Below are 26,120 nucleotides of genomic sequence, written 5' to 3'. Positions count from 1 at the left end.
GCCCAGGGAGATGGTGGAGTCACCACCCCTGGAAGTGTTTGAGCAAAGCCTGGCTGAGGCACTTAGTGCCATGGTCTGGTTGATTGGCTAGGGCTGGGTGCTAGGTTGGACTGGATCAGCTTGGAGGTGTCTTCTTGGTGTCTGGATGGCCCAGCACTGCAGGAAAAGCCATGGAAGAGTTCCAGCTGGTAGTTATGGATCTCTTTGCTGTTCTGTAGAGCTCTACAAGCCAGATAAGGCCCAGCTGAACACAACTACCTTTCAGCTCCTCGTTCCCTGGGGTTGACAGTCAGCAGTGTTTCTTTGCAAGCTATTACTGCAGGCACTTAAAGTAAAGCCTCTGCTTCATGCTCTTTCAAATCTCCTATTAAGATTCTTCTCCACCAAAAGGCTCTGGCTGCGTGGAAACAGCTGAGCTGTGTTTATTATGATGATTGATGGTGTCTCATTGTGATCCCTGCTTCAGTTGTTGAAACCTCCAAGAGTAGCTGAGATGGACACGAAGCACTGTGCCAAATGAAAGCAAATAAACTGAAGTCCTGCAATTCACCAATGTCATAATTGCTGCTGTCCAGGAAGAGGGATTAGCAAGTGTGAAGAAACACTAGCTAAGAGAGATCCAGTGGCCAAGCAGTATCTTGGGTGTCAAATGTCTCTCTCAAGCTTTGCATCCCACTGTAATTTATATTTAGCTATTAAGCTTATTAGAAGGGAGCAGGCTGCTTGCTGTATGCCATGCTTGAGGCACCCTGCTGGCTGGCTGCTGGGCTAGGCTTTAGGCTCTGGCAGAAATGGCTGCAGTTGAGGTTGCCGCCTGTGAGCTCTCCCCCAGCTGGGGTTGCTGCAGATGTGGTTGGATCTCTGCGGTGTGCCATAAGGCAGGAGTGTTCCAGAGAGCCCTAACTGTGGCCATAGCCTACAGCCTTATTCTGCCCAAAAAGAACAGTGTCATTCAGTATGTGCAAAAAAGATGCCAAGCTGGTTGGAGCACCAAGAGCAATGTGGGCATCTCTGTGCAGCACTGCACTGGGTGTAATGCATCCTGCTGAGATTAGGTCTCATGCAGCCTCTCTGACTCCAGTTCTGCTAATTGTTAGAGAGCTGCTGCAGGGGGGAAGTTTGCCACTCTCCTTCTTGAACAGGCACTTTGTAGCCAGCTCTTAAATTAATCTATCCTCTTCATCTTTCATCAGTTCCTGTTTCGTATCCCAAAATTCAGACCTACCTTTTGCATCACAGAATCATAAAATCACAGAATGGCTTAGGTTGGAAGGGACCTCAGAGCTCATCTGCCCCAACCTCCCAGCCATGGGCAGAGACACCTCTCAACTAGACTCAGCTGCCCAGAGCCTAATCCAGCTTGGCCTCAAACACCCCCAAGTAAGAGACATCCTCAGCCTCCCTGGACAGCCTGTTCCAGAGTCTCACCGCCGTCCTACTGAAGATCTTCCTAAGATCCAGCCTAAACCTACTCTCCCTCAGCTTCAAACCATTCCCCCTTGTCCTGTTGTCAGATACCTTTATGAAAAGCCCCTTTGTAGTCTTCCTGTAGGATCTCTTCAGGAACTGGAAGGAATCTGTAAGGTCCCCCCAGAGTCTTCTCCTCCCTATGCTGCACACCCCAAGCTCCCTCAGCCTGTCCTCACAGCAGAGCTGCTTCAGCCCTTGGATCATCTTTGTGGCCTCCTCTGGACTCACTCCACAGCTCTGTATCCTTCTGCTGGGGACACCACAACTGGAGGTGGGACTGAAGGTGTCTGAGCAGAGCCAAGGGGCAGAATCCCTTCTTTTGCCCTGCTGCCCACACTCCTCTGGCTGCAGCCCAGCACGCAGCTACGTGCTGGGCTGCATGAGCTCGCAGTGAGCTACTCAGCAGTCAGCACACCCAAAACTCTTTTCTTCAGAGCACTGATAAAAGGAGGGGTGTGGGACTCTTCAGACACAGAGTTAAAGTGAAGAGATTCATCATTTTTCCCCTCAAAACAAAAGCTATGATTGGCCTAGTTCTGTGGTTAGCACAAAACACATCAACTCTGTCATGAAGTTGGTGGGGTGCAAGTTGGTACAGGGTTGGAAAGGAACAATCATAAAGCAAACCAGCAAAGTCCAAGGTCTTTTATGACAAACCCAGTATGATCCTGTTGCAGGCTAAGGCCCTGCTGCAAGTGGTGTTTTCTGATGCCTGGCTAAGCCTCATTTGCATCTATAGAAAGTGCCTGAATAAAGCTGTGAAAGTGAGCTTTAGTATTTTGCCTTTTTATTTATTTCCTTGAAAGTAATTTGCTATTGTTCAAACTTTCAGCTTTCACTGCTTTTGTTTCCAAAGCCCCACAAGGAAGAGAAAATAACAAAAGTCCGTGAAGGCAAAGGGGATATGTTCTCATTTCAGCTCACAGAATTTCCTGCCTTTAAACAATACAAATATATGCCCTCAGGTTCCTAACGTGCCGGAAGGATACCGAATCCTTGAAACAGATCAAATTAGAAGCAAGTCCACTGCAGCAACAGCAGATTTTACCAGCACGTCCAATAGACCTCAACAAGGACCTGCTGAGTTTTAACCCTTACGAAATCTGACTCCCATAAATGAAGAAGTGCTCCAAAACAGCAAGCAAAGCCTGGGCTGACTTGGGCACAGTGAAAGTCTGATGCGTGGTAACTGTTCCCTATTTGTTACTGTCCTCAGTTAAAGCAATTCTATAGTAGCACTTTGGGATGTACCCACCAGCAGAATAGACACAGGCACTGGCTCTGTAACACCTTTGAAAATCATAGAATCAACCAGGTTGGAAGAGACCTCCAAGTTCATCCAGCCCAACCTAGCACCCAGCCCTAGCCAGTCAACTAGACCATGGCACTGAGTGCCCCAGACAGCCCCTTGGCTTCAACACCTCCAGGCACAGCCGTTCCACCACCTCCCTGGGCAGCCCATTCCAATGCCAATCACTCTATCTGACAACAACTTCCTCCTAACATCCAGCCTAGACCTGCCCTGGCACAACTTGAGACTGTGTCCCCTTGTTCTTGTTAAAGTACATTGCTACCCTCAGGTTCTTCAGCATGAGAGTGCTGAAAACCTGAAAGGGGTTGCCCATGGGAGTGGTGGTAACCCTATTCCTGGAGATGTTTAAGGCCAGGCTGGATGAGGCTCTGGACAGCCTGATTTATTGTGAGGTGTCCCTGGCCATATCAGGGGGTTGGAACCAGATGATCCTTGTGGTCCCTTCCAGCTCTGACTGATTCTATAATGTTGGTATGTATGCACCAGCAGAATAGACACAGATATTGACTGTGTAACCTCAATTATGCGTTCAACAGGCTGGACGTGTTGCTGCCAGCACTCAGGGCGAAGGATGTGGAGCATGGGGGCAGCTGGCTGTGGTCACCAGATGGAGCATGACACCTGAGGGTTAGGGAACCAGCACCCTACAAATTGGTAGTTTGGGTGTAGAATCACAGCATGTCAGGGCTGGAAGGGACCTCCAAACTCACCCAGTCCAACCCCTCTGCCAGAGCAGGAACACATCCAGGCAGTTCTTGAATATCTCCAGAGAGGAAGACTCCACAACCCCCCTGGGCAGCCTGCTCCAGGGTTCTGTCACCCTCACACTGAAAAAAATTCCTCCTTATGTTTAAATGAAACTTCCTATGCCTCAGCTTCCACCCGGTGCCCCTTGTCCTGCCACTGGACATCACCCAGCAGAGCCTGGCTCCAGCCTCCTGGCACTCACCTTTACATGTTGATAACCACTGATGAGGTCACCTCTCAGTCTCCTCAGCACAGCTCCAGCTCCCTCATGCTCTCCTCATAACAGAGATGTTCCATTCCCTTCAGCATCTTTATGGCTTTGTGTTGGGCTCTCTCAAGCAGGAAGGAGGAGCAGGAGAAGCTTCCTTGGTGCTGTTATTGTGATGCCTTTGACTTCTCCTGTGCAAACCTTTCACCTTGCTAATCTGTTTCCAGCAAACACCTCCAGGTACCACAGGGAGACCACTTCTGTCCTCCATGCTCCTGTGGGCTGTGCCTGTACCAGCAGGGCTGGAGAAGCAAAGCATTAGGCTGAAGAGTCATGGCCAAGCTCTTTCTGTCTCCAAGGTTTCTGATTTCATTTCTTTATCTGCTTTGATTGCAGTCAGTGCAGTAATGTTCAAGACGCCCATATCCTGCTGCAGAGCAGGTGATAGCTCAAGCTGTTCACAAGCCTGTGTCTCCTTATGGGGTAGGCACCATCCTTCTGTGGTCCATCCTGTAGCTACGGCACCAAGCTGGTAGTAGTGGCACTTGTGTTGATACTGTGTTCCCTTTTTTCTTTCCCCCCCCAACACCAGACTGCATCTTTTGTTTTGCATCTCTAGGATCGTAGGTAGCTCAGTGATGGGCAACTTGCATTTTCCAGGAACTAGGAGGGGTAGATTAAGCTCATCCAGTCCAACCTAGCACCCAGCCCTGGCCAGTCAACCAGACCATGGCACTAAGTGCCTCATCCAGGCTTTGCTTCAACACCTCCAGGCACGGTGACTCCACCACCTCCCTGGGCAGCCCATTCCAATGCCAATCACTCTCTCTGCCAACAACTTCCTCCTAACATCCAGCCTAGACCTGCCCTGGCACAGCTTCAGACTGTGTCCCCTTGTTCTATTGGTGGTTGCCTGGCAGAAGAGCCCAACCCCACCTGGCTACAGCCTCCCTTCAGTTAGTTGTAGACAGCAATGATTGTTTGGTGTGGGTTTTTACCCTTTAGTGACCTGCTGTTAGTAGTAACATTTTTAGAGCTTTTTTGGCAAAGCCTTGATCTTCCTAGGGCAGGGAAATGCTGTCAGTCTAGTTCTAGAGAAGCACAGAATCACAGGGCTTAGAAGGGTCTTCAGAAGCTCATCCAGTCCGACCCCTCTGCCATAGCAAGTTCACCTAAGTCAGGCTGCACAGGACAGTGTCCAGGGGAGTTTTGAATGACTCCAGAGATGGAGACGCCACCACCTCTCTGGGCAGCCTGTTCCAGTGCTCCACCACCCTCACTCTGAAGTTCTTCCTCATGCTTAAATGAAATTCCCTGTGTTCAAGTTTTTGCCCATCACCTGGCGCCACTCAAGCCTGGCCCCATCCTCCTGACACCCACCCTTCAAGTATTGATCAGCATTGCTAAGTCTCTCCTCAGCACGAGGCTTGTGGTGCTTGGACCATGGGCAAAGACTGGGATTAAAACTCAAGAGTTTCCTCTAAACCACGCTGAGATCCCAATCTGTACACATTTAACCTTCAGCTGTAGTGCAAACAAATGAGGTGCAGATAAACCTAAGACAGCAGCACATGGTCAGATGGAGGTCAGAGGCTCTGCATTACCCCACAGTCCTCAGGGGCAGAGGCAGTTGGATTGGACCATCTTGGATTTGACTACCCTGCGGCTGAGACAGCTCTGCAATAGCCTCTGGGCTGCTTATTGTTTGGATGTTGTGTTGATAACAAAATGTGTTTGAGGGTTTTCTGTGCATACAGTCACTGGTTTGAGCTCTTACAGATAAAGCTTTGTTCATTTTTGTTGTTCAGCCTGGGGAAGAGAAGACTCCAGGGGGACCTTAGAGCTGCCTTCCAATAGCTGAAAGGATCCTGCAGGGAGGCTGCAGAGGGACTTTGCATGAAGGTGTTTAGAGGAAGGGCAAGAGGGAATGGTTGGAAGCTGAGGCAGAGTAGATCTTAGGAAAAGTTCTTCAGTGTGAGGGTGGTGAGACACTGGAATAGGCTGCCCAGGGGGCTGCCTCCTCCCTGGGGGTTTTGCAGGCCAGGTTGGATGAGACCTTGAGCAGCTGAGCCTAGTCGAGCGGTGTCTCTGCCAGTGGTGGGGAGATTGGAGTAGATGAGCTCTGAGCTAAGGCACTGTACGATTGAAACCTTCAAGTGAAGTTAGGCTTCATTGCTTATTTATTTCTCAGGATACCTGAGAAAGTGTTAAATAATTAAGGTGAAATATGTGCTTTCCTGAGTAAGACACGAGAAGTTTGCCTGTGCACGGTCGAGTGCATTATCAGAACCAGATGTGCGCGAGTGGAACCTTCTACATAAATTTATTAAAGTCATTATTTACCTGTAAGTTATGAGAAGGGCTTTAGTTGCACTGCTTTGTTGCCAATATGTCCTGCCAATAATCTGCCAAAAAAGCAGCTTGCTGGCAAAGTCCCTTGCAGTGGTTAGCTTAGGCTTGCACAGAACATTGCAACCCCGAGTCAAATGAAAACCTACTATAAACCAGCCTCTTTGATGGTGGAGTCGCCGGAATATGGTATTGATCTGTGGGGCAGAGTTTATGTGGCTTATGGATGCTGGGCAAGAAAAATGGCTATCTATTAAGGGGTAACTCGATCTGTAATGGGTGAGGACAGTTATTGTTTGCAGTATTTGCTAGGAGTAAGATCACAGGGTGGCTGCTGAGCTCTCAAAGGCAGATCGTTCCCGCGCAGCCCCAAAGCTCCGGCATGCCGTTGGTTCAATTAATACAGGGGGGCTATTGAAAATGCAGGAGTCATCTGACATCTCTGCAGAGCCCCTTTTCTAAAGGACCAGCCTTTTCTTCTAGCAACGATTTATGCATTACATAAACTTCTATTTTTCATCCAAGTATCATTTGGAGACTAGCAAGCTTAAATATTGGAGGCCGTGGGGAAACATAATCTTACGATAATGTTCTTTGGTGCGGTTTGGAAGGGCTTAGGAAACATTTGGAAGTCTTTTTCTCATAAAGTCACTTAACTATTGAAGTGTTATGATAGCACTCCCCTCTGCATTGCCTGCCTTACAAACCAGCCTCTTTAAAGGAGACATCCATCCTAGGGATGCTGATTAGAGGTATTTCCACAAAACAGGAAATTATATGTTATGAGATCCTGGTATTAGTTTTAATTGAAGGGCAGGGGGGTGGGGGGAGAGATAAAAGGCAAGATGGTTTGAGGTGTGGTATCAGTTTTCAAGCACCCCTTTCCAGTTCTGCCTAGCAAGAAGACATGGTGCACCTGAAGAGGTTGTAGCCAGTCAGGGGTGGTACTGGTAGATAGTAGCTGAACATGAGCCAGCAGTGTGCCCGGGAGAGCTGATGGCATCCTGGCCTGGATCAGGAACAGGGTGGACAGCAGGACAAGGGAGGTTATTCTGCCCCTGTGCTCAGCACTGCTGAGGCCACACCTTAGAATCATAGAATCAGTCAGGTTGGAAGAGACCTCCAAGATCAACCAGTCCAACCTTGACTGTTGTATCCAGTTCTGGGCTCCTCAATTCAAGAGAGATGCTGAGATACTGGAAGGTGTCCAGAGAAGGGCAGCAAGGCTGGGGAGGGGCCTGGAGCACAGCCCTGTGAGGAGAGGCTGAGGGAGCTGGGGGTGTGCAGCTTGCAGAAGAGGAGGCTCAGGGCAGAGCTCATTGCTGTCTACAACTACCTGAAGGGAAGCTGTGGCCAGTTGGGGTTGGTCTCTTCTCTCAGGCGACCAGCAACAGAACAAGGGGACAGTCTGAAGCTGTGCCAGGGCAGGTCTAGGCTGGATGTTAGGAGGAAATTGTTGGCAGAGAGAGTGATTGGCATTGGAATGGGCTGCCCAGGGAGGTGGTGGAGTCGCCGTGCCTGGAGGTGTTGAAGCAAAGTCTGGCTGGGGCACTTAGTGCCATGGTCTGGTTGATTGGCCAGGGCTGGGTGCTAGATTGCGCTGGCTGAGCTTGGAGGTCTCTTCCAACCTGGTTGATTCTGTGATTCTCTGATTGTTTGGAGCTAGATGTGAAATTTGCATTACCTAAATGAGCAGTGGAGAGCAATTCCTTTTTGTTTTCTTGGCTTCTTACTGAATTCATGTTTTCCCATCTTGCACAGAAGAATGCAGAACTCATTTTCACCTGTGTCATAAAACATTTCTTGTGGTTAATCACCATCTTTCTGGAGAGGTTTTAATTTGTCATTATTTCATTTCTCAAAAAGGATGCTCATAGAAATGGTAATTGCATGGATTCTCCCTGCCCAAGAAGGCCAGTGGCATCCCATGAGGGATTAGAAGGGGTGTGTTAGTAGGTGGATGGAGGCTCTTCTGCCTCTCTGCTCTTTCCTGCTGAGGCCACATCTGGAATATTGTGTCTAGTTCTAGGCCCCTCAGGTCAAAAAGGACCTCAGGCAACTGCTTTAAAGAATCCAGCACAGAGCCACAAAGCTTCTGAAGGCAGTGGAACGTCTCAAATGCTCTCCTGGAGCATGCTGCCTGCTCCTCAGGATGAGTTGTGCATTTAGTGAGTTTATTGGTAGACCAGCAATATTTAGGCATATTTGCCAGAAGGAATTCTTCTTCATCCTTGGCCTTGGTGATAGCTAAAACCTGACTGAGCGAGGCTGTGCTCCAGCTGGGTGGGCTTTGAGCACAGAGGACAGGGGCAACCTCACTGATCCCCTGAGTCTGTTTGGTAGAGCGAAGGTAACTGAGAGAAGATGAGGATGATGATGATCACATCCCAAATAAATATCTCTTGCTTCTACATCTTGCAGTTTGCAAACAGAGAAAGCAGTGTAACCTCTACTTATTCCAGCCAGGCAGATAGAGATTGCCCTGTTAAAGGCAAGCCTCAGCCACAGACCTTCTATTTCCTTCTGCTGTGCCCTTCCCAGCGCTTAATCTTGGCTCTGTTCAGTTTTCTTTCTGTTCTCTCTCTTTGCTCCTAATCCTTGTCCATGCTTATAAGCCCCTAATATTTATATGGCATTATCTGTGTTAGAGATTACTGCTGACAAGTAATCTCTTCCCTCTTCTGAATGAAGAATTACAACCATTGCTAAAGATCAGAAAGTGAAATTAGATCCCTGAAAGTATGTGACAACTTCAATAAACCCCAGCAGCAAATTCCCTAAATATTGGGAATCTTCTTTTGAGCTTTTAGCCTTGAACTGTAGCATAGATCTGGGACACCTGACCACACTCAGCAACTCTCTTTTTTTTTAGCTGTAGAGCAAAATGTGACAGTAATTGCATGGAAAATAATCAAGAACAGAAATCCCTGATCTCAGAGCAGCCTCCTCTTAGTTTTGTCATCTGTTGTCATCTCTTGAGAAGTAGGAAAATAAAAGGGCATCAGTTCTGCTCCTATTAGGTGATTCATGACAGCAGAACCAAAAGCTATAAATGTATTTAAACAGGAATGTATCAATTTAGGTGTGAATTTAGATATAGATGCAAACCCTAAGGATATACTACTGTAGATGCTGTCTGTTCCACTTCGGCCTCCAGAGAACTGCTTTCATGAGCTATTTTTATTTCTTCTCCTTAGAACAGCAGCCAAAATTCTGGCTTTTGAGAAAGCCTAATAACTAGGTCCCAAAGTGCCATCCATGTCTACACCTTTTTAACACCTCCAGGGATGGTGACTCCACAACCTGAGCTGACACCAAGCTGGGGGGCTTGGCTGATAGAGCTGACTTGGACAGAGTGGAGAGCTGGGCACAGAGGAGCCTAATGAGGTGCAACAAGGACAAGTGCAGAGTCCTGCACATGGGGAGCAATAACAAACTGCAGCAGCACAGGCTGGGAGGTGATCTGCTGGAGAGCAGCCCTGTGGAGAGGGACCTGGGAGTGCTGCTGGAGAACATCCATGGCACAGCAATGTGCCCTTGTGGCCAAGAGGGCCGATGGGTGAGGTGATTCATAGAATGGTTTAGGTTGGAAGGGACCTCAAAGCTCATCCAGCTCCAACCCCCCACCATAGGCAGGGACACCTCCCACTAGAACAGGTCATTCAACGAAAAGGAAATACATAATGTATAGATTTGGGAGTTTAATCTGTGACTCAAACTGGCAAATATTTAGATTGAGGCTCTGAGTTTTAGCACATGGAGTTTTCATTCTATCTGAACTCTCTTTTAAGCCATCTTTTTAGCTAAACATCTATACCCGGTATGCAGAAAGGGGAAGTTTTTCAAGGCTTCCTCTCCTTAAAGCCTTCATGAAGTTTTCAGATGGACTGTTTCAATGTGGCTGAGACCCTCAAAAAGCTGAATAAATAAAAGAAGAAAAAAAACCCCACCAGTTTTGAAAACAAGTCAGGATGCTAAAATTAGAGATGTGAGTGTTTCACTGTTCTGAACCTTCGCTGTTTAAATATATATGAGTTCTGCGGAGAAGTAAAACAGTTTCCATGTTCCTTTCAGCATAAAGGACAGCACCTTGTGGAATCTCTTGAAAGGGGTAATATTTGTGTGCACCTCTGCTGAGAGGGCAGGCTGAGGAAGCTGGGGTTGCTCAGCCTAGAGAAGAGGAGACTCCAGGGGACCTTAGAGCTGCCTGCCAGCCAGGTCCCTCTGCAGGGCTCTCCTACCCTCCAGCAGCTCCACACCTGCTCCTAGCTTGGTGTCATCTGCAAACTCACTGATGCTGGACTCAATCCCCAGCTTCAGATCATCAGTAAAGATATTGAACAGGACTGTGCCCAGCCCTGATCCCTGGGGCACACCCCTGGTGACAGCTGCCAGCTGGATGTGGCACCATTCACCACCTCTCTCTGGGCTCAGCCCTCCAGCCAGTTGGTTGGACTAGATGAGCTCCAGAGATCGCTTCCAACCCCCACCAATCTCTGGTTCTTTCATTGCTCCTGACTGAAGAGCCTGGAATTAATGAGAGCATGGAAGAGGAAAACCAGAAGAGCTGGAGCAAAAAAAAGGCTTGTTCTGGAGGAAATGTAAACACCAAAAAATGTGCTAACTAGACACTGCCTTTCTCCAGCTTGCTCTTGGGAGATGCACACGGACAGGTCTAGAAGATTTCGTGTCGTTATTAGTTTATTTTCAGGTCATTTATTTAAGTGTCATAAAGAACATTAGCTGGTGGTTAGGGACTACAATATCCATTATATCACTGCAATCATGTGGACAAGTTTATACTACGTATGATTTAGAGTGGCCTTTCTGCAGCTCACAGGCAGGTAGGAGGCTTTCTGCAGGGGTGAGTTCAGTGAAGTCCAAGCGGCTGAGCGCAGGGAAGGCTTCCAGTGGAAGCCCAACAAATGAGTGCTTTCAGATGCACACCGTGGGCTTGCAGGGAGAGCTGTGTATGGCTCTCTGCCTACATCCTTTATCATGTCTCCACTGTTGTTAGTAAAATACACAGAACTACTTTATGCCAAAACAATGGAAGTTAATGCAGATAACTTGTTCCAAAGTTAACCATCAAATAAATCTTCTCTTTTCTTTCTTCCTTCCCCCCCTCCAACAACTGTTAAGTGAAATGGTTGTTCTGAAACTTTGAAAAAATTGTCAAGATGATGAATACTCTGTGTGTAATACAAGTAAATACCAAGGAATTGATTGCACACACATGTCTTAAATAAAGGATATTAAATAGTTTATTCCAGGGAGAGACTTGGTGGAGTTTTATCTAACGTTATTAGAAATTCTGCAATGACAGGTCAGATTTATAAAGGCTGGTTGCTCAGGAAAGCTCTTCAGAACTAGAGCTGGTGTGTTGAGTGGAGGAGTGGCCAGGAGATTAAAGAGAGGCGAGGGGATACAGCCTGTCTAGGTAGTCTGCCCTCTCGCACTGTTCGTGAGGGCAGTGATTGTGCACAGTGTGAGTTACATTGGGCGTGGTAAAGCAGTCCTCTCGGTTCAGACACAGACTTGCTGCTTTAGGCCAAATCCCTTCACCTACTTCTCCCTCAGCATTCCCTCTGCAAGTGTTATCCTCAAGGGGATGTGTCCAGAGAAGCATAGAACGGGTTGGGATTGCAAGCTCCTGCAGCCAGCAGCGCGTCCTCCACTAGATCAGATTGCTCAGAGCATTGTCCAGCTGGCTTCCCTGGGCAACCTGTTCCAGTGTTCCCCTACCCTCATGGTGCAGAACTTGTTCCTAACAGCCAAACCAAATCTCCTCTCATTTCAAGCCATTGCCCTTGTCCTGCCCCTGCCAGGCCTTTGCAAACAGTCCCTCTGCAGCCTTCTTGTAGCCCACTTCAGTTCCTGGAAGCTTGCTATTAGGTCTCCTCAGAGCCTTCCCTTCTCCAGGCTGAGTACCCCAAGCTCCCTCAGCCTGTTCTCACAACAGAGGTGCTGCAGCCCTTGGATCATCTTTGTGGCCTCCTCTAGGCTGACTCCACAAACCTGTGTCCTTCTTATGATGAGAACACCAGAAATGCACACAGCATTCAAGGTGGGGTCTCAGCAGAGCAGAGTGAAGGGGCAGAATCCCCTCTCTGCCCTGCTGACCATGCCCCTGCATAAGCAGAAACATGAAAATAAGATGCCAAGGGATGGCAAATGACATCCAACAATGGGCATTGCATGGGATAGCTCCATAGCATAGTGATTCAGGAAAGAGATTTAAGGGGCTGAAGAAAAGTCCTCAGAAAATTAGTCAAGAGTACAACTGCAGCAAAGCTCACTTGGCATGTGCATGTTTGTACTGTGGTGGTGTTTTTGAAGGAAAAAGGTCTCTTTGCACTGAAGGGTGTTCCACTGCAGGGTGAAGTGGATGGTTCTGGTGTTGAAGAATATTTGTTTTCACAGGGAGGGGAGGGAGTGGTTTGTTCACAGCCCAGAAAGGAGCTGCGATGGGGTAAAGTGCTGAAGAGCTGTGGAGGAGGTTGATAAAGTGGAGCAAGTGTTGGCTTTACTAAACAGTTCTATAAACAGGCTGCAGTGTGTAAACATACAATCATACAATGGTTTGGGTTGGAAGGGACTTCAAAGCTCATCCAGTTCCAAACCCCCGCCAGTGCTGTTGAACATCTCTGTCAGTGACATGGGCAGAGGAATCAGTGCTCCCTCAGCAAGGGAGCAGATGGCACCAAGCTGTGTGGCACAGGCGACTTGCTAGAGGGCAGGGATCCATCCAGAGGGACCTGGACAGGCTGGGGAGCTGTGCCCAGGCCAACCTCATGGCATTCAACAAGGTCAAGTGTAAGGTCCTGCACCTGGGTGGGTGCAGTCCCAAGCACAACTCCAGGCTGGGTGGGGAATGGCTGAGAGCAGCCCTGAGGAACAGGCCCTGGGGGTCTGGGGTGATGCAAAGCTCCACAGGAGCCTGCAGTGTGAGTGCAGCCCAGACACAACCCTGTGCTGGGCTGCAGCAAGAGCACTGTGGGCAGCAGGGCAAGGGAGGGGATTGTGCCCCTTGGCTCTGCTCTCCTCACACCCCACCTGCAGTCCTGGGTGCAGTTCTGGAGCCCCCAGCACAAGCAGCACATGGAAGTGTTGGAGCCAGTGCAGAGGAGGCCACCAAGATGCTGAGAGGGCTGCAGCAGCTCTGCTGTGAGCACAGGCTGAGAGAGTTGGGGCTGTGCAGCCTGGAGAACAGAAGGCTTGGAGGAGACCTTGGAGTGGCCTTGCAGGATCTGAAGGGGGCTGCAGGAGGGCTGGGGAGGGACTACTGACAAGATCTTGTAATGACAGGAGGAGGAGGAATGGGTTTGAACTGGCAAAGGGGAGATTAAGGGTTCTTTGCAGTGAGGGTGGTGAAAGGCAGTGAGGGTTGCCCAGGGAGATTATGGATGACAGAAGATCAAAGATCACATTCTGTGCTTCTGTCCTCCACAACCTCCCTGGAGGTGTTCAAGGCCAGGTTGGATGAGGCCTTGAGCAATCTGTTCTAGTGAGATGTGTCCCTGCCTATGGCAGAGGGTCAGAAGTGGATGAGCTTTGAGGTCCCTTCCAACTTAAACCATTCTATGATTCTATGATTTTATAATTCTGTGTTGCTTGGATGGATGCAAAATATCAACCTCTTCTTGTCTTCTCATTTGCCATTAATTAACAAGTCACAGGTGAAAGTGAAATCCAGCACAAACACAATGTCCTCTTCTTCCTAACAGGTTCATGCCGGAGCATAAGCTCGCCCGGTTGGGAAAGGTAATTGGTGTTAAAAGACATGGAGATGCTTATCAATCAGAGAGCCTGCCTGGCCAGCAGCAAGGCAGAGCTTTAATGAGAACCAGCAGCACAGAGCAGGAGTCTGGAGTTTGTGAAGCCCAGCCTGACCTGGATACCACACAGCACGAGGGGCTGCCCACCCCGCTAACAGCACCGCTGAGACCCAGCGAGGCTGAAGCACCAGAAGGTACAAATCCTTGTCAAGAAGAAGATAAGCAACATTTGACATTTAACCTTTCCAGTGTCCTGAGTGGGATGGACTATCAGCAAAGACCTTTGCACATTGCTTGGCCTCACAGGTGGTAAGTCCTGCAAATACTGCACCTTCAAAACCTGTGGTAATTTGCTTCCATTGCTTTTGTGTGGCTTTGGTCAGGCATAGAATCACAGAATGGTGAAGGTTGGAAGGAACCTCCAGGATCATCCAGTTCCAGCCCTCCCCATAGGCAGGGACACTTCCCACTAGAACAGGTCACTCAAAGCCTCATGCAACCTGGCCTTGAATACCTTCATGGAGGGAGCAGCCACAACCTCCCTGGGCAACCTGTGCCAGTGTCTCACCACCCTCATTGGAAAGAAGCCTTTCCTAACATCTAGTTTAAATGATTCTGTTATCAATTCTTCTTTCCCCACCCTGTACCCCACAGAAAAAGATCCCCCCTGATGCTGAAACCATGGCATCACTCGGTAACTTTCTTCTAGTCTAAAGCAAACCACAGATGACAGTTAGCATCTAATGCTATTTAAATCATATTTAAATCATTCTCAACCAGGTTGGAAGAGACCTCCAAGCTCGTCCAGCCCAATCTAACACCCAGCCCGAGATAATCAACCAGACCATGGCACTAAGTGCCCCAGGCAGGCTTTGATTCAACACCTCCAGGCACGGTGACTCCACCACCTCCCTGGGCAGCCCATTCCAATGCCAGTCACTCTCTCTGCCAGCAACTTCCTCCTAACATCCATCCTAGACCTCCCCCAGAACAACTTGAGACTGTGTCCCCTTGTTCTGTTGCTGCTTGTCTGAGAGAAGAGACCAATCCCACCTGGCTACAGCCTCCTTGCAGGGAGCTGCAGACAGCAATGAGCTCTGCCCTGAGCCTCCTCTGCTGCAGGCTGCACACCCCCAGCTCCCTCAGCCTCTCCTCACAGGGCTGTGCTCCAGGCCCCTCCCCAGCCTTGCTGCCCTTCTCTGGACACCTTCCAGTATCTCAGCATCTCTCTTGAATTGAGGAGCCCAGACCTGGACACGTTGTTCTTGATTACTTTAATGTGTAAAGACAGCTGGTGACGCTGGGCAGCTGATGTGAGTGCACCGCCTGCCTTCGCACCGCTCCCCTTCGGTGTTACATAAAAGCCTGTTGGGATGCATCAACAGGGAAACAATATTTAGTTTGTTTTCCAGCTGCTCACGCAAATACCTGATCTCTGAATCTTCTCTGAGCAGCCCAAAATCTACCCTGCCACATAATCACTAAAAAACATCTAAACTTTAGCTTGACTCCGCCATAAATTAGGATTTAAAGAGGTAAAATGTCCTGATAATCTTCCGGTATTGGGCACGAACATTTTAATCTAGTTTTTATTCCTCGCTGTTTGTTTAATCTGCATGTGGCCTGATTAGAGTTCACTTCATCCACAGATTATGGTCTGTTTATTGCAGGGATGCTGCTGGGTCGATCAGTAGGTCAGATTTTCCGAGAGCAACTGTTTGCAGGTGAAGCAATAAGTACGCCGCACCGACGGGGCAAATCGCCTTTGCAGGGGATTTGACTTCCAGCACATTAAAACTCCAGAAGCTCTCCCAGATGATCTGCAGCATCTGGTACCTAAAGGGATTTTCATCTTTGACTCTAAATGTCTGAACATAAAATTTAGGGATTGGAAGTTGATGTGGAATCTGTCTTGGATTTGTTTAATCAACTTCACACTTCCGACGGAGCCTTTCTTGGGGAGGAGGCGCATGGCTTTTTTAATCATGTTTCCCCTGCTGACACCCAAACTGCTCTGCCTTCTCCTAGCTTAGGTTAATGTCTGGGGAGAGATCCTGCTTCACAGACTGGTGAAAGGCCTGGAGCACAGCCCTGTGAGGAGAGGCTGAGGGAGCTGAGGGTGTGCAGCCTGAAGAAGAGGAGGCTCAGGGCAGACCATATTGTTGCCTGCAACTACCTGAAGGGAGGCTGTGGCCAGGTGGGGTTGGGCTCTTCTCTCAGGCAACCAGCAATAGAACAAGGGGACACAGTGTTGTTGTGCCAGGGGAGGTCTAGGCTGGATGTTAGGAGGAAGTTGTTGTCAGAGAGAGTGATTGGCATTGGAATGGGCTGCCCAGGGAGGTGGTGGAGTCACCGTGCCTGGAAGTGTTAAAGCCAAGCCTGGCTGGGGCACTTAGTGCCATGGTCTAGATGACTGGCCAGGGCTAGGTGCTAGGTTGGACTGGATGAGCTTGGAGGTCTCTTCCAACCTGCTTGATTCTATGATTCTATGGTTTAGAGTCAAAGATGAAAATCCCTTCACTTAAGACCACATATTTAAAATGCAATATCAATAATAATATTAATCGGTGTTAAAAACTGAATTATTATTATTATTGTTGTTGTTATTTTAATGCCCACTTATAGAAAGTTTTGTGATGCCAACTTGGAGGTGAAAGAGGGAGGGAAGAAGGTTTCCTACTTTTTTTGCTTTTGCAATATGAACCTGAGTTATTCCAAATGTTGCATTCAGGGGAAAAAAGAAAAAGGCAGAGCAAAGGCAAAGAAGGGAAAAAAAAGCCCCAACCGTTTTCCATTTTATTCACTAGTTTGCATAAACCAGCACAGAGCTCAGTAATAAAATCAACAATATTAAATTGAATAATTCCTTTCCTTTCTGTGTATATATATATATATTTTTCCCCTTCTGCTTTAATTTAATTTAATTGCCTAAAGTTAGTTGCTTAAAGAGATGCAGCATTGTGCTCGTACTTATTGTTAAAGCTAAATTATTTTTAATTTGGAGAAGAGAAGTGGGGGGGGGGGGGGGGGGGGGGAGGAGAGAAAAGGAGGAAAGAAAAAAAAAAAAAAGAGCCACATCAGCAAGAGCAAATGCCAAAATATAAAAGCAAGACATTCATCCTTACGGGTAATATAGTAGAACATTGGAAACTTGGAGGTTGCCAGACACACAGCTAACATTAGGGCTAATTTTGAAAATCTAGCGTGCAGTCAATTTTACTGATGCCTGGGGACATACAAGGTAGAAGCTGACAAGAGAACTAATTTTGTTTGGGTTATTTACTGCTATGCATCATCCATGGGTTCCCGCCTGACACGCAGCTATATGAAGGGGAATATTATCACACACTAAAAATTTATGTTGACATTGGATATTTGTTCAATATGTCAGCAGTATTACTTTCATAATCAAAAGAGTAAGAAAGAGAGAAAAGCACTTTATGCTCATATAGATATATCTTTTTAATAACAGTCTATAAGGTTAATATAGTTTACCTTTGAGAGTATACAATGAAAACAAGCAGGGTGAGCAGGGAAAATGACAGAAAGCATCAACCCGAGCTGTTTGTTTGCCATTACCTAAGCGAGCCATGTCAGCTCTCTGGCCCGCGTCTGAGAGCCATTTGTTGTACAGAGAGCACAGCATTAAAAAGAGGGGGGGGGGGGGGGGAGGGAGGGGAAGAGAGGAGAAAAAGGGGGAAAAAAATTAGGGAAAAAAAAAAAAAAAGAAAAAAGGTTAAAAAAAAAAGAAATATCAAACTCTTAATACTATTGTGTGCCCATAACCATCTGTCACTGCTAGCCTGGAGATGAGAGGAAGATTACGAGGAATAAACACTGAGCCGCCGAGCATTGGTAAAGCCTTCGGGCAAAAAACTCTTGTGGGGACATCAAAGACATTCTAATTCCGAGGCAGTCAAGGATTACAGTGTGTAACCTGTGCTGACAACAGATAAATGACTGGCAATATTGTGCCAGAGCTGTTGGGTCCTGCATGGAGTACTGATGATGATGATGATGATGATGTTATCTTGCAGAATGGACTCTGCTGGGATAATTTTATGATAAAACACTCTTCTCCCCCCCCCCCCCCCCCCCCCCCCCCCCCCCCCCCCCCCCCTTTTTTTTTTTCCTTTCCAAATGCCACTGAGTCCAGGCAGGCATTTACTAGCTACAGGGGCAGCAATCAGTTTCTTCCAAATTTACTGTTCTAAGCCCATTAGAGTTCCAGCGCAGCAAGGCTCTCGCTGCAAATGGAAAGCGGCTGAGGATGCTGCATGCAAATCTTCTGGCCCCCCAACTCCTACCCCTCTTTTAGTCTTAGGATGCTTTAGCAACTGATTGATGGAAATTTGCTTATAGAAAAAAAAACAAAGCACTCTTTCTTTTTTTTTGGTTGTTAATTGACCATCATGAATTAGAGCAATTCAGATGCTAGTTTGCTGCTCCTCCTCCAGCCTGCAGCCGAGGGTGGCACAGGTGACAAGGAGGAGGCTGGAAGTGCGGTGGGGCCAAGAATAAGCCCCCCCTTGCCTTATGTAAAGAGGAAAGCATTGCGTGCCTTATTCAGGCATCTTAAAAGCATCCCCTTCTTAGGCCTGCTGTGAGCTGCTGCCTAAAGTGGACTAATTTTTGCCAAGTGTTGTAATGTGTGAGGGTTGTTTTTTTCTTGTGTGTGTGTGTGTAAAACCTTGGCAGTGGGATCCTGCTCCTCTTCCAGCACAAAAGCGCTCGCAGATATTGTCCTGTACAATAATACTTAACGACCATTGTCTCAGCCTGATGATTTACATGTGGGTTTCATTTTGGAGGAGAGGAAAACGAGAAATAAAATAGGAAAGGAATGTTTGTTTGGGGTTTTTTTGCTCCCCTTCACCCAACAAACAAAATAGCCCTTTAGCTATCTCTCTAATTTCTCTTGGTGGAGTTGTGCTGCTGCTAGAGGAAAACTCTCACAACAGTGTGGCCAGCAGGAGCAGAGAGGTGATTTTCCCTTTGGACTTGTCTTTGGTGAGGCCACACTTTGAGTGTTGTGTTCAGTTTTGGGCACCACAATACAAGAGAGATGTGAAGATGCTGGAGCAGGTCCAGAGGAGGGCAACAAAGCTGGGGAAGGCCCTGGAGAATAAATCTGATGAGGAACAGCTGAGAGAGCTGGGGATGGTTAGTGTGAAGCAGAGAAGACTGAGGGCAGATCTCATTGCTGTCTACAGCTACCTGAAGGGGCATTGTGAAGAGGATGCTGCTGGGCTCTGCTCACAAGTAGTCAGAGACAGAAGGGGGAATGGCCACAAGCTGAGGCTAGGGAGGTTTAGATTGGATATTAGGAAAAAGTTTTTTCATGGAGAGAGTGGTCAGGGAGTGGAATGGGCTGCCCAGGGAGGTGGTGGAGTCACCCAGCCTGGCTGTGTTTAAGGGCAGTTTGGATGCAGTGCTTAGGGCTATGATTTAAGGTGAATCTCGTAGAGTAGGGTTCTAGGTTGGACTTGGTGCTCCTGAGGGGCTTTGCCAAGCTGCATGTTTCTGTGGTTCTGTGATTCAGCAGGGTTGCTGGGCTCTCCACAGAGTCATTTGTTTTCTCCTTTCTCATCAAGTCTAATGTTTTGTTGCAAACATCTACCAGCAAGGAGCTGCTAGCAGCAATGACTTTCAGCCGAGGAGCCGGGTGAAGGCTGCGATGGGTTTCCAAGCTGCTTTCTTACAAGGGTTGTGCCAAGGGTTTACCTTTACCCTTTGGTGGAAATGGAAAGTGAAATTCTGGTGGTCAGAGGACAAAGTTCCCATATGTGATCAGAACTTTGTTGTGTCCCACAGGTCTGCATTGCAAGGTGCTAAAATGTTCATTTGGTAAAGGATGAGTGAATTAAGGTGGCAGTGATCAGTGTAGCACAACCCTCCTCTCCCCCCAGAACTAGTCTAACAGCACTTATACGTGTACATCATTCCTTCTCATTGCTCCTCAACGAGGCCACAAACTCCTGCCAAAGCTGTTTTTGCTGTCACTGGGGTGCACCACAGTGTTCCTCAGGTCTGTCTGCATGCAGGTGTGATAGTGGATGGGCAAAGCTGCAAACCCGCTGCACCTCGACTACAGTCACATCACCCAGGTTGCCACCTGGCAATTTTATTGTAACTTTGGACCCTCTTCACATCTGAGCAAGCTGATCTAGTTGGAGATGTCCCTGCTGACTGCAAGGGAGTTGGACAAGATGAACATCCAGGGTTCCTTCCAAACTGATGCATTCTGTGATCTTTCTTTCACGGGGAAGACCTACAGTGCTGCTTTTTTGCACAAGACATTCACCCAAGCCTTAGGTTTGTTTTTCTTTCTTGCCTGTTTTGCTGTATCATCTTAAGAGCTGAAGACCTGATAAGAGAGCAAGTTGTCAGAAATCAATTCTCCTCCCCTAATTTTACAGGGGTGATAAAAGATCACGCAGGGAATCAGCCAGAATTCACACCCACGTGCAAACAAATGGCTGCTATCGGTTCACGTGGGAGATCAGATAAAGCCCTTATCTCCTGCCTCTGTGTACCAGCCTGTGACAAGAGCAGGGGGAAGGATGGGTGGCAGGAGATAGAGGAGCAAGAGGAAAGGTGGTGGAAGTCACGACGAGGAAATTCAGAAGAAGGAAAGATAATCTAGATTGAAAAACCTGATCTGAAGATTTCTGGTCTAAGGGAAAAGGCTGGGCTTGGAGATAGGGCTGTGCCCAGTTGCCTGTTTTCAAAGCAAGAGCATCACAGGCTCCAAGAGCTGAAGAAACACTTCCTATGTCATCACTCTTGTTGTACCAACATCTGGTAAGAGCCTGATCCCCTTCACTCGGGAGCAAGTCCTTGGAAGGAGCTTGTCCCAGAGAGTGCAGTCAGTGTTGTGCCTTCTGTGATGGGGCAGCCTGCAGAACTGCTTTTGAAATAGCAGTGCCTTGTTCCTCCTCAGCTTGGCAGTGAAAGGTAGAATTTGTGTGGGTACTGTTGGCCTTTGAATTCAGAACTCTTTGACATTGGAGACCAGGGAATCTGCACCCAGGGACAGGCTGCTCAGGGAGGCTGTGGCTGCTCCTCCCTGGGGGTGTCCAACCTGGGAGTTGGAGGAGGCCTTGAGCAGCTGAGTCTAGTTGAGAGGTGTCCCTGCCCATGGTGGGGAGGTTGGAGGAGATGATATTTCAGTATCTGAAAAGGGCTACAAGGCAGATGGGGAGGGACTTCTGGGGCTGTCAGGTAGTGATAGGACTGGGGGACATGGGACAAAGCTGGAGATGGGTAGATTCAGGCTAGATGTTAGGAAGAAGTTGTTCAGCATTTATCCAATCCCCTCTCAGTATTCTCTTCTCCAGACTAAGCAGCCCCAGGTCCCTCAGCCTCTCTTCATAAGCCATGCCCTCCAGTCCTCTAATCATCCTCGCAGCCCTCCATTGGATGCTCTCCAGCAGATCCCTGTTCCTCCTAAACTGGGGAGCCCAAAACTGAACACAGTATTCAAGATGAAATTCTTTCCAACCTGAGCCATTCTGTGTTTAACAGAGGGCAGTGAAGGTGTTCAGGGCTTTGAGTGGTATTTTTCCCTCTCAGCATTTCAATCGCCAGACCTCCTGACGGAGGGTTGGAGCGGTTTGCTCAGCCGGGAGCAGCAGTGCACTGAGGGAGAGGGGAGCTATCTCAGACATACAAAGGGCTAAAACATTTTGTGATCTCTTCTCCCTCTGATGTCTACTTCAAATTGCATTCCCTCAGTGGAGGGAAATGATTTCAGTTACCCTGGTCACAGCAGCCAGCAGTTCCCCTTTTGGAATGCCTCTCTTCATTAGTGTAGATCTGTTCCTGAGATGAGAGACGGTGGTGCTTCTAATTATGGGTACATGTGCTTAATTTCCTTTTATTTTAAAGCTGGATGTGTGATTCCTTGAAAATGGGGGGAGGTGGGGGGAGGAAAGAAGGGGGAAAAAATAGTGATACAGCTGATGTTCCTGTTGCCTTAGCAACAGATTTATTTATTAGGGTCTGAAATGACATGAGTTAATATACCACATACCTGCTGATCGGCAAACTCTCCTCTTTCAGCTCCAGTTGACAATTAAGTCCTGGACAGCTACAGCCAGGGGTTAATGTTACTCATTAGGAGAACTAGGTCATTACTGGGAAATCAAGGCACTTAAGGCAGCATGGCTAAAGTACAAAATTCCACGTCTGGAGGAGTGAGGGGGGTTTATGTTAATTAACCTTATTTTGCTTTCATTAGAGAAAGAAAAGCACACAACCAGAAGTATCTTTCCTATATGCGTGTGGCAGTGGATCAATTAACTGAAAGCAGGAAAGGAAAGGAAGAAGGAAGCTGTAGTTCACTTTCCTCACTTATAGAATCTTAGAAACAGCCAGGTTGGAAGAGACCTCCAACCTCATCCAGCCCAGCCTAGCACCCAGCCCTGGCCAATCAACCAGACCATGGCACTAAGTGCCCCATCCATAGAATCATAGAATCAAGCAGGTTGGAAGAAACCTCCAAGCTCATCCAGCCCAACCTAGCACCCAGCCCTGGCCAAGCAACCAGACCATGGCACTAAATGCCTCATCCAGGCTTTGCTTCAACACCTCCAGGCACAGCAACTCCACCACCTCCCTGGGCAGCCCATTCCAATGCCAATCACTCTCTCTGACAACAACTTCCTCCTAACATCCAGCCTAGACCTGCCCTGGCACAGCTTCAGACTGTGTCCCCTTGTTCTATTGGTGGTTGCCTGGCAGAAGAGCCCAACCCCACCTGGCTACAGCCTCCCTTCAGGTAGTTGTAGACAGCAATGAGCACTGCCCTGAGCCTCCTCTTCTGCAGGCTGCACACCCCCAGCTCCCTCAGCCTCTCCTCATAGGGTTTGTGTTCCTGGCCTCTCCCCAGCCTTAGTTGTCTTTGTTTCCTTTGGAAGGGTTTCATTATTTTATGGAAAATTCTTATGTCTATATGATGAGTAAAAAGGGTATTAAAATTAAGAAGGGAATCATCATGGAAATCAGCTTTACCACAAGGGAATGAGCAAATAAAAGCCTTGGAAATGAAAATAAATAAGCTTTGCTAATACCTCACCTAAGGAGCAGAATATAAGCCCATCAGAGCTGGGAGATATTTAGAGGTACTTCTTTGCTTCTTTATTAAGCAGTTAGATAGTTCTTTGACCTTCAGAAACTGAAACTTTGGAGAACTAATTGGAGTGGTTGGTAAATACTCTGTTTACAGCAGGCTGATGGGTGCTGTAGCTGACAGCAGCTCCTGTGGTTAGTAATTGCCTTCTGATTTCCAGGAGAATTAAATATCTTCCCTGAAAGTTTTATTAAGGTATCTGAGTGGGAGTTTTAACTTGATAAGTCATGAGTGATTTAATAAAGCTCTCCTGAAAGCCTTTATTTACCAACTTTTAGCTGACTTCATACTGATACTGGAGAACTTAATAGAATCAGAGAATCAGTCAGGGTTGGAAGGGACCACAGTTCCAACCCCCTTGCCATGGGCAGGGACACCTCACACTAGAGCAGGCTGTCCAGAGCTTCATTCAGCCTGGCCTTAAACACCTCCAGGGATGAGACTTCCACCACCTCCCTGGGCAACCACTTCCAGGCTCTCACCACTCTCATGCTGAACAACTTCTTCCTAACATCCAGGCTGAATCTCCCCATTTCCAGCTATGTTCCATTCCCCCTACTCATATCGCTACCTGACAGCCTAAAAAGTCCCTCCCCAGCTTTCCTGTAGCCCCCTTAAGATACTGCAAGGCCACAGTAAGGTCACCTGGGAGCCTTCTCCTCTCCAGACAGAACAGCCTCAACTCCCTCAGTCTCTCCTCATAGCATTGAGCAGATCCTCTCTCAGGCTGCTCTTCTCCAGTCTCCACAGCCCCAGGCTCTCATCACCCTCATGCTGAAGAACTTCTTCCTAACATCCTGTCTGAATCTACCCATTTCTAGCTTTGTTCCATTCCCCCCAGTCCTATCACTACATTAGTGCTTATTTAAACAGAAAGAAATCCCAAAGAGCTCTGCTCTCCAGTGCTTGCTTAGGAAATGCAAATTTCACATCTAGCTCCAAACAGTCACAGAATCTTAGAAACAGCCAGGTTGGAAGAGACCTCCAACCTCATCCAGCCCAGCCTAGCACCCAGCCCTGGCCAATCAACCAGACCATGGCACTAAGTGGCCCATCCATAGAACAACAGACCCAACCAGATTGAAAGAGACCTCCAAGCTCATCCAGTCCAACCCAGTCCAATCACTACCTGACAGCCTAAAAAGTAATAGGTTGAAAAAGAATCATGATAAAAGAGAACTTTGGGGTTCTTTTACTCACTGCTTCCCCAAATGCACTTGATTCTTCTGCTCAGCAATCTGCTCTCTTTTCTGTATTTGAGCTCCATGGCCTAATTTTGCCTGTCATTGTTTTTAGAGGGATTTGGTGTAAACCTTTATCCTCTCTGAAAGTATCTGAAAGGAGCCTACAGGTAGGGTAGATTGGATGATCTTGGAGGTCTCTTCCAACCTAGTTGATTCTATGATTCTATGATTCTATGATATTCTTTCTGCAATTGTTTGACTCTCCCTTCCCTCCTCCTCCCTTGCTTGTTTTTTGTCTATGTTCTCACCCTTTTTGAGCACTCTCCTTGTCCTCTAATCTCTGCTTTGTCTCTCAGTTGTGTTTGTGCAAAAACTGACTCTCTGAAAGGAGTTGATTCCTCATTCTGAAAGCAGTGAGATTTGTAGTTACTTTAACCTTGCTGAATAATGAGTTTCAAGCCTTGGCCTTGATGCCAAGAAAGTTCCTGCTAAGGAGCTTCATCCCTGGAGATGGCAGCTTCACAAATTCAAAAAGGATGAGTTGTGTGAGGTACCTGAGCTAATTCTTCTCCAGGAAGGATGTAGGACCATGACTTATTTTTTGACCCAGGCAACATAACTGGTTGGGTATCATAGTGCAGAATCACAGAATCATTTAGGTTGGAAAAGACCTTTAAGGTCGTTAAGTCCTGCCAGGCAGTTGTATTTTGGAGATGTGAATCATACCGTGGGAATCACAGAAGATCATGTGTGGTGAGGACTGCCAGGCACATGTCTTGTAGTTTAATAGGTTCATGGAATGGTTTAGGTTGGAAGGGCCCTCAAAGCTCATCCAATTCCACCCCCCCACCATAGGCAGGGACACCTTCCTCTAGAACCTGCTGGAGAGAGTCCAAGGGAGGGCTACAAGGATGCTGAGGGGACTGGAGCACTGCCTGATTAGGAGAGACTGAGGGACCTGGGGCTGCTTAGTCTGGAGAAGAGAAGGCTGAGAGGGGATTTAATTAATATAAATATCTGAGGGCTGGGGCCAGGAAGGAATGGAGAGATCCAGCTCACTGCTCCCTGGGCTAGGACAAGGAGCAATGGATGGAAGCTGCAGCACAGGAGGTTCCAGCTCAACACAAGAGGGAACTTCTTGACTGGAAGGCTCACAGAGCATTGGCACAGCCTCCCCAGAGAAGTTGTGGAGTCTCCTTCTCTGGAGACTTTCAGAGCCTATCTGGATGTGTTCCTGTGTGACCTAAGCAAGATTCTGTGGTCCTGCTCTGGCAGGGGGGTTGGACTCGATGATCTCTTTGGGTCCCTTCCAACCCCTCATGTCCTGTGACCTTCAGAGGTCCCTTCCAGCCCTCACCAGTCTGTGATTCTGTGTTGTGACTTCCAGTGAAATGGTAACTTCTCTGAATGCTAGAATGGGGCAGGGCTGGCTTCAAAGGCATTGATCTTTGCACCAAGGTAACTGGGACCAAACACGGACCTTTGTCTTTGGAGGTTAACCTCTCTGGAGGAAATAAGCAGGAGCCTCAATGAGTGATGCTGATCTTGAGGATCCTTTGGATAGAGAATACACTTCTTTTGTTTTGTCTTTGTGAGTTGTGAGGGGGGAAGAGAAGAAGAACCTCAACAATAAACTCCCAAGGTTCTTTTATATATATCTATATATATATGTCTATATCTAATGCATCTCTTCTAGTTAACACCAGCTGGGAGAAAATGCTTTTCCAGCATAAAGCAAAAGGCCTCCCATTTTTCTCAGGCCAGCCATTTGAAACAATCATAGGATCATAGAATCAACCAGGTTGGAAGAGAGCTCCAAGCTCATCCAGTCCAACCTAGCACCCAGCCCTGGCCAGTCAACCAGACCATGGCACTAAATGGTGATGAGAAGGTAAAGCACACACAGGTCACTGTAAATACCTCACTGGCTGGAAGAGAG

The 26,120-nt window shown here is 47.8% G+C and overlaps 1 protein-coding gene across 11 annotated transcripts in view; it reads left to right on the top strand.

Moving 5' to 3' along the window:
- Positions 1-26,120, top strand: part of GTDC1 (glycosyltransferase like domain containing 1) — a 252,240-nt gene that overhangs the window by 178,513 nt on the left and 47,607 nt on the right. For all 11 annotated transcript variants that reach the window (XM_064154596.1, XM_064154638.1, XM_064154593.1 and 8 more), the window contains one exon: positions 13,814-14,173. In XM_064154596.1, coding sequence (XP_064010666.1) covers positions 13,814-14,173 — 360 coding nt within the window. The remainder of the gene's footprint in view (positions 1-13,813; positions 14,174-26,120) is intronic.

Source organism: Pogoniulus pusillus, chromosome 2, assembly GCF_015220805.1.
Source record: "Pogoniulus pusillus isolate bPogPus1 chromosome 2, bPogPus1.pri, whole genome shotgun sequence".
NCBI lineage: Eukaryota > Metazoa > Chordata > Aves > Piciformes > Lybiidae > Pogoniulus > Pogoniulus pusillus.
Note: the sequence above shows the minus strand (reverse complement) of the source record. Positions and strands in the feature narration are given on the sequence as shown.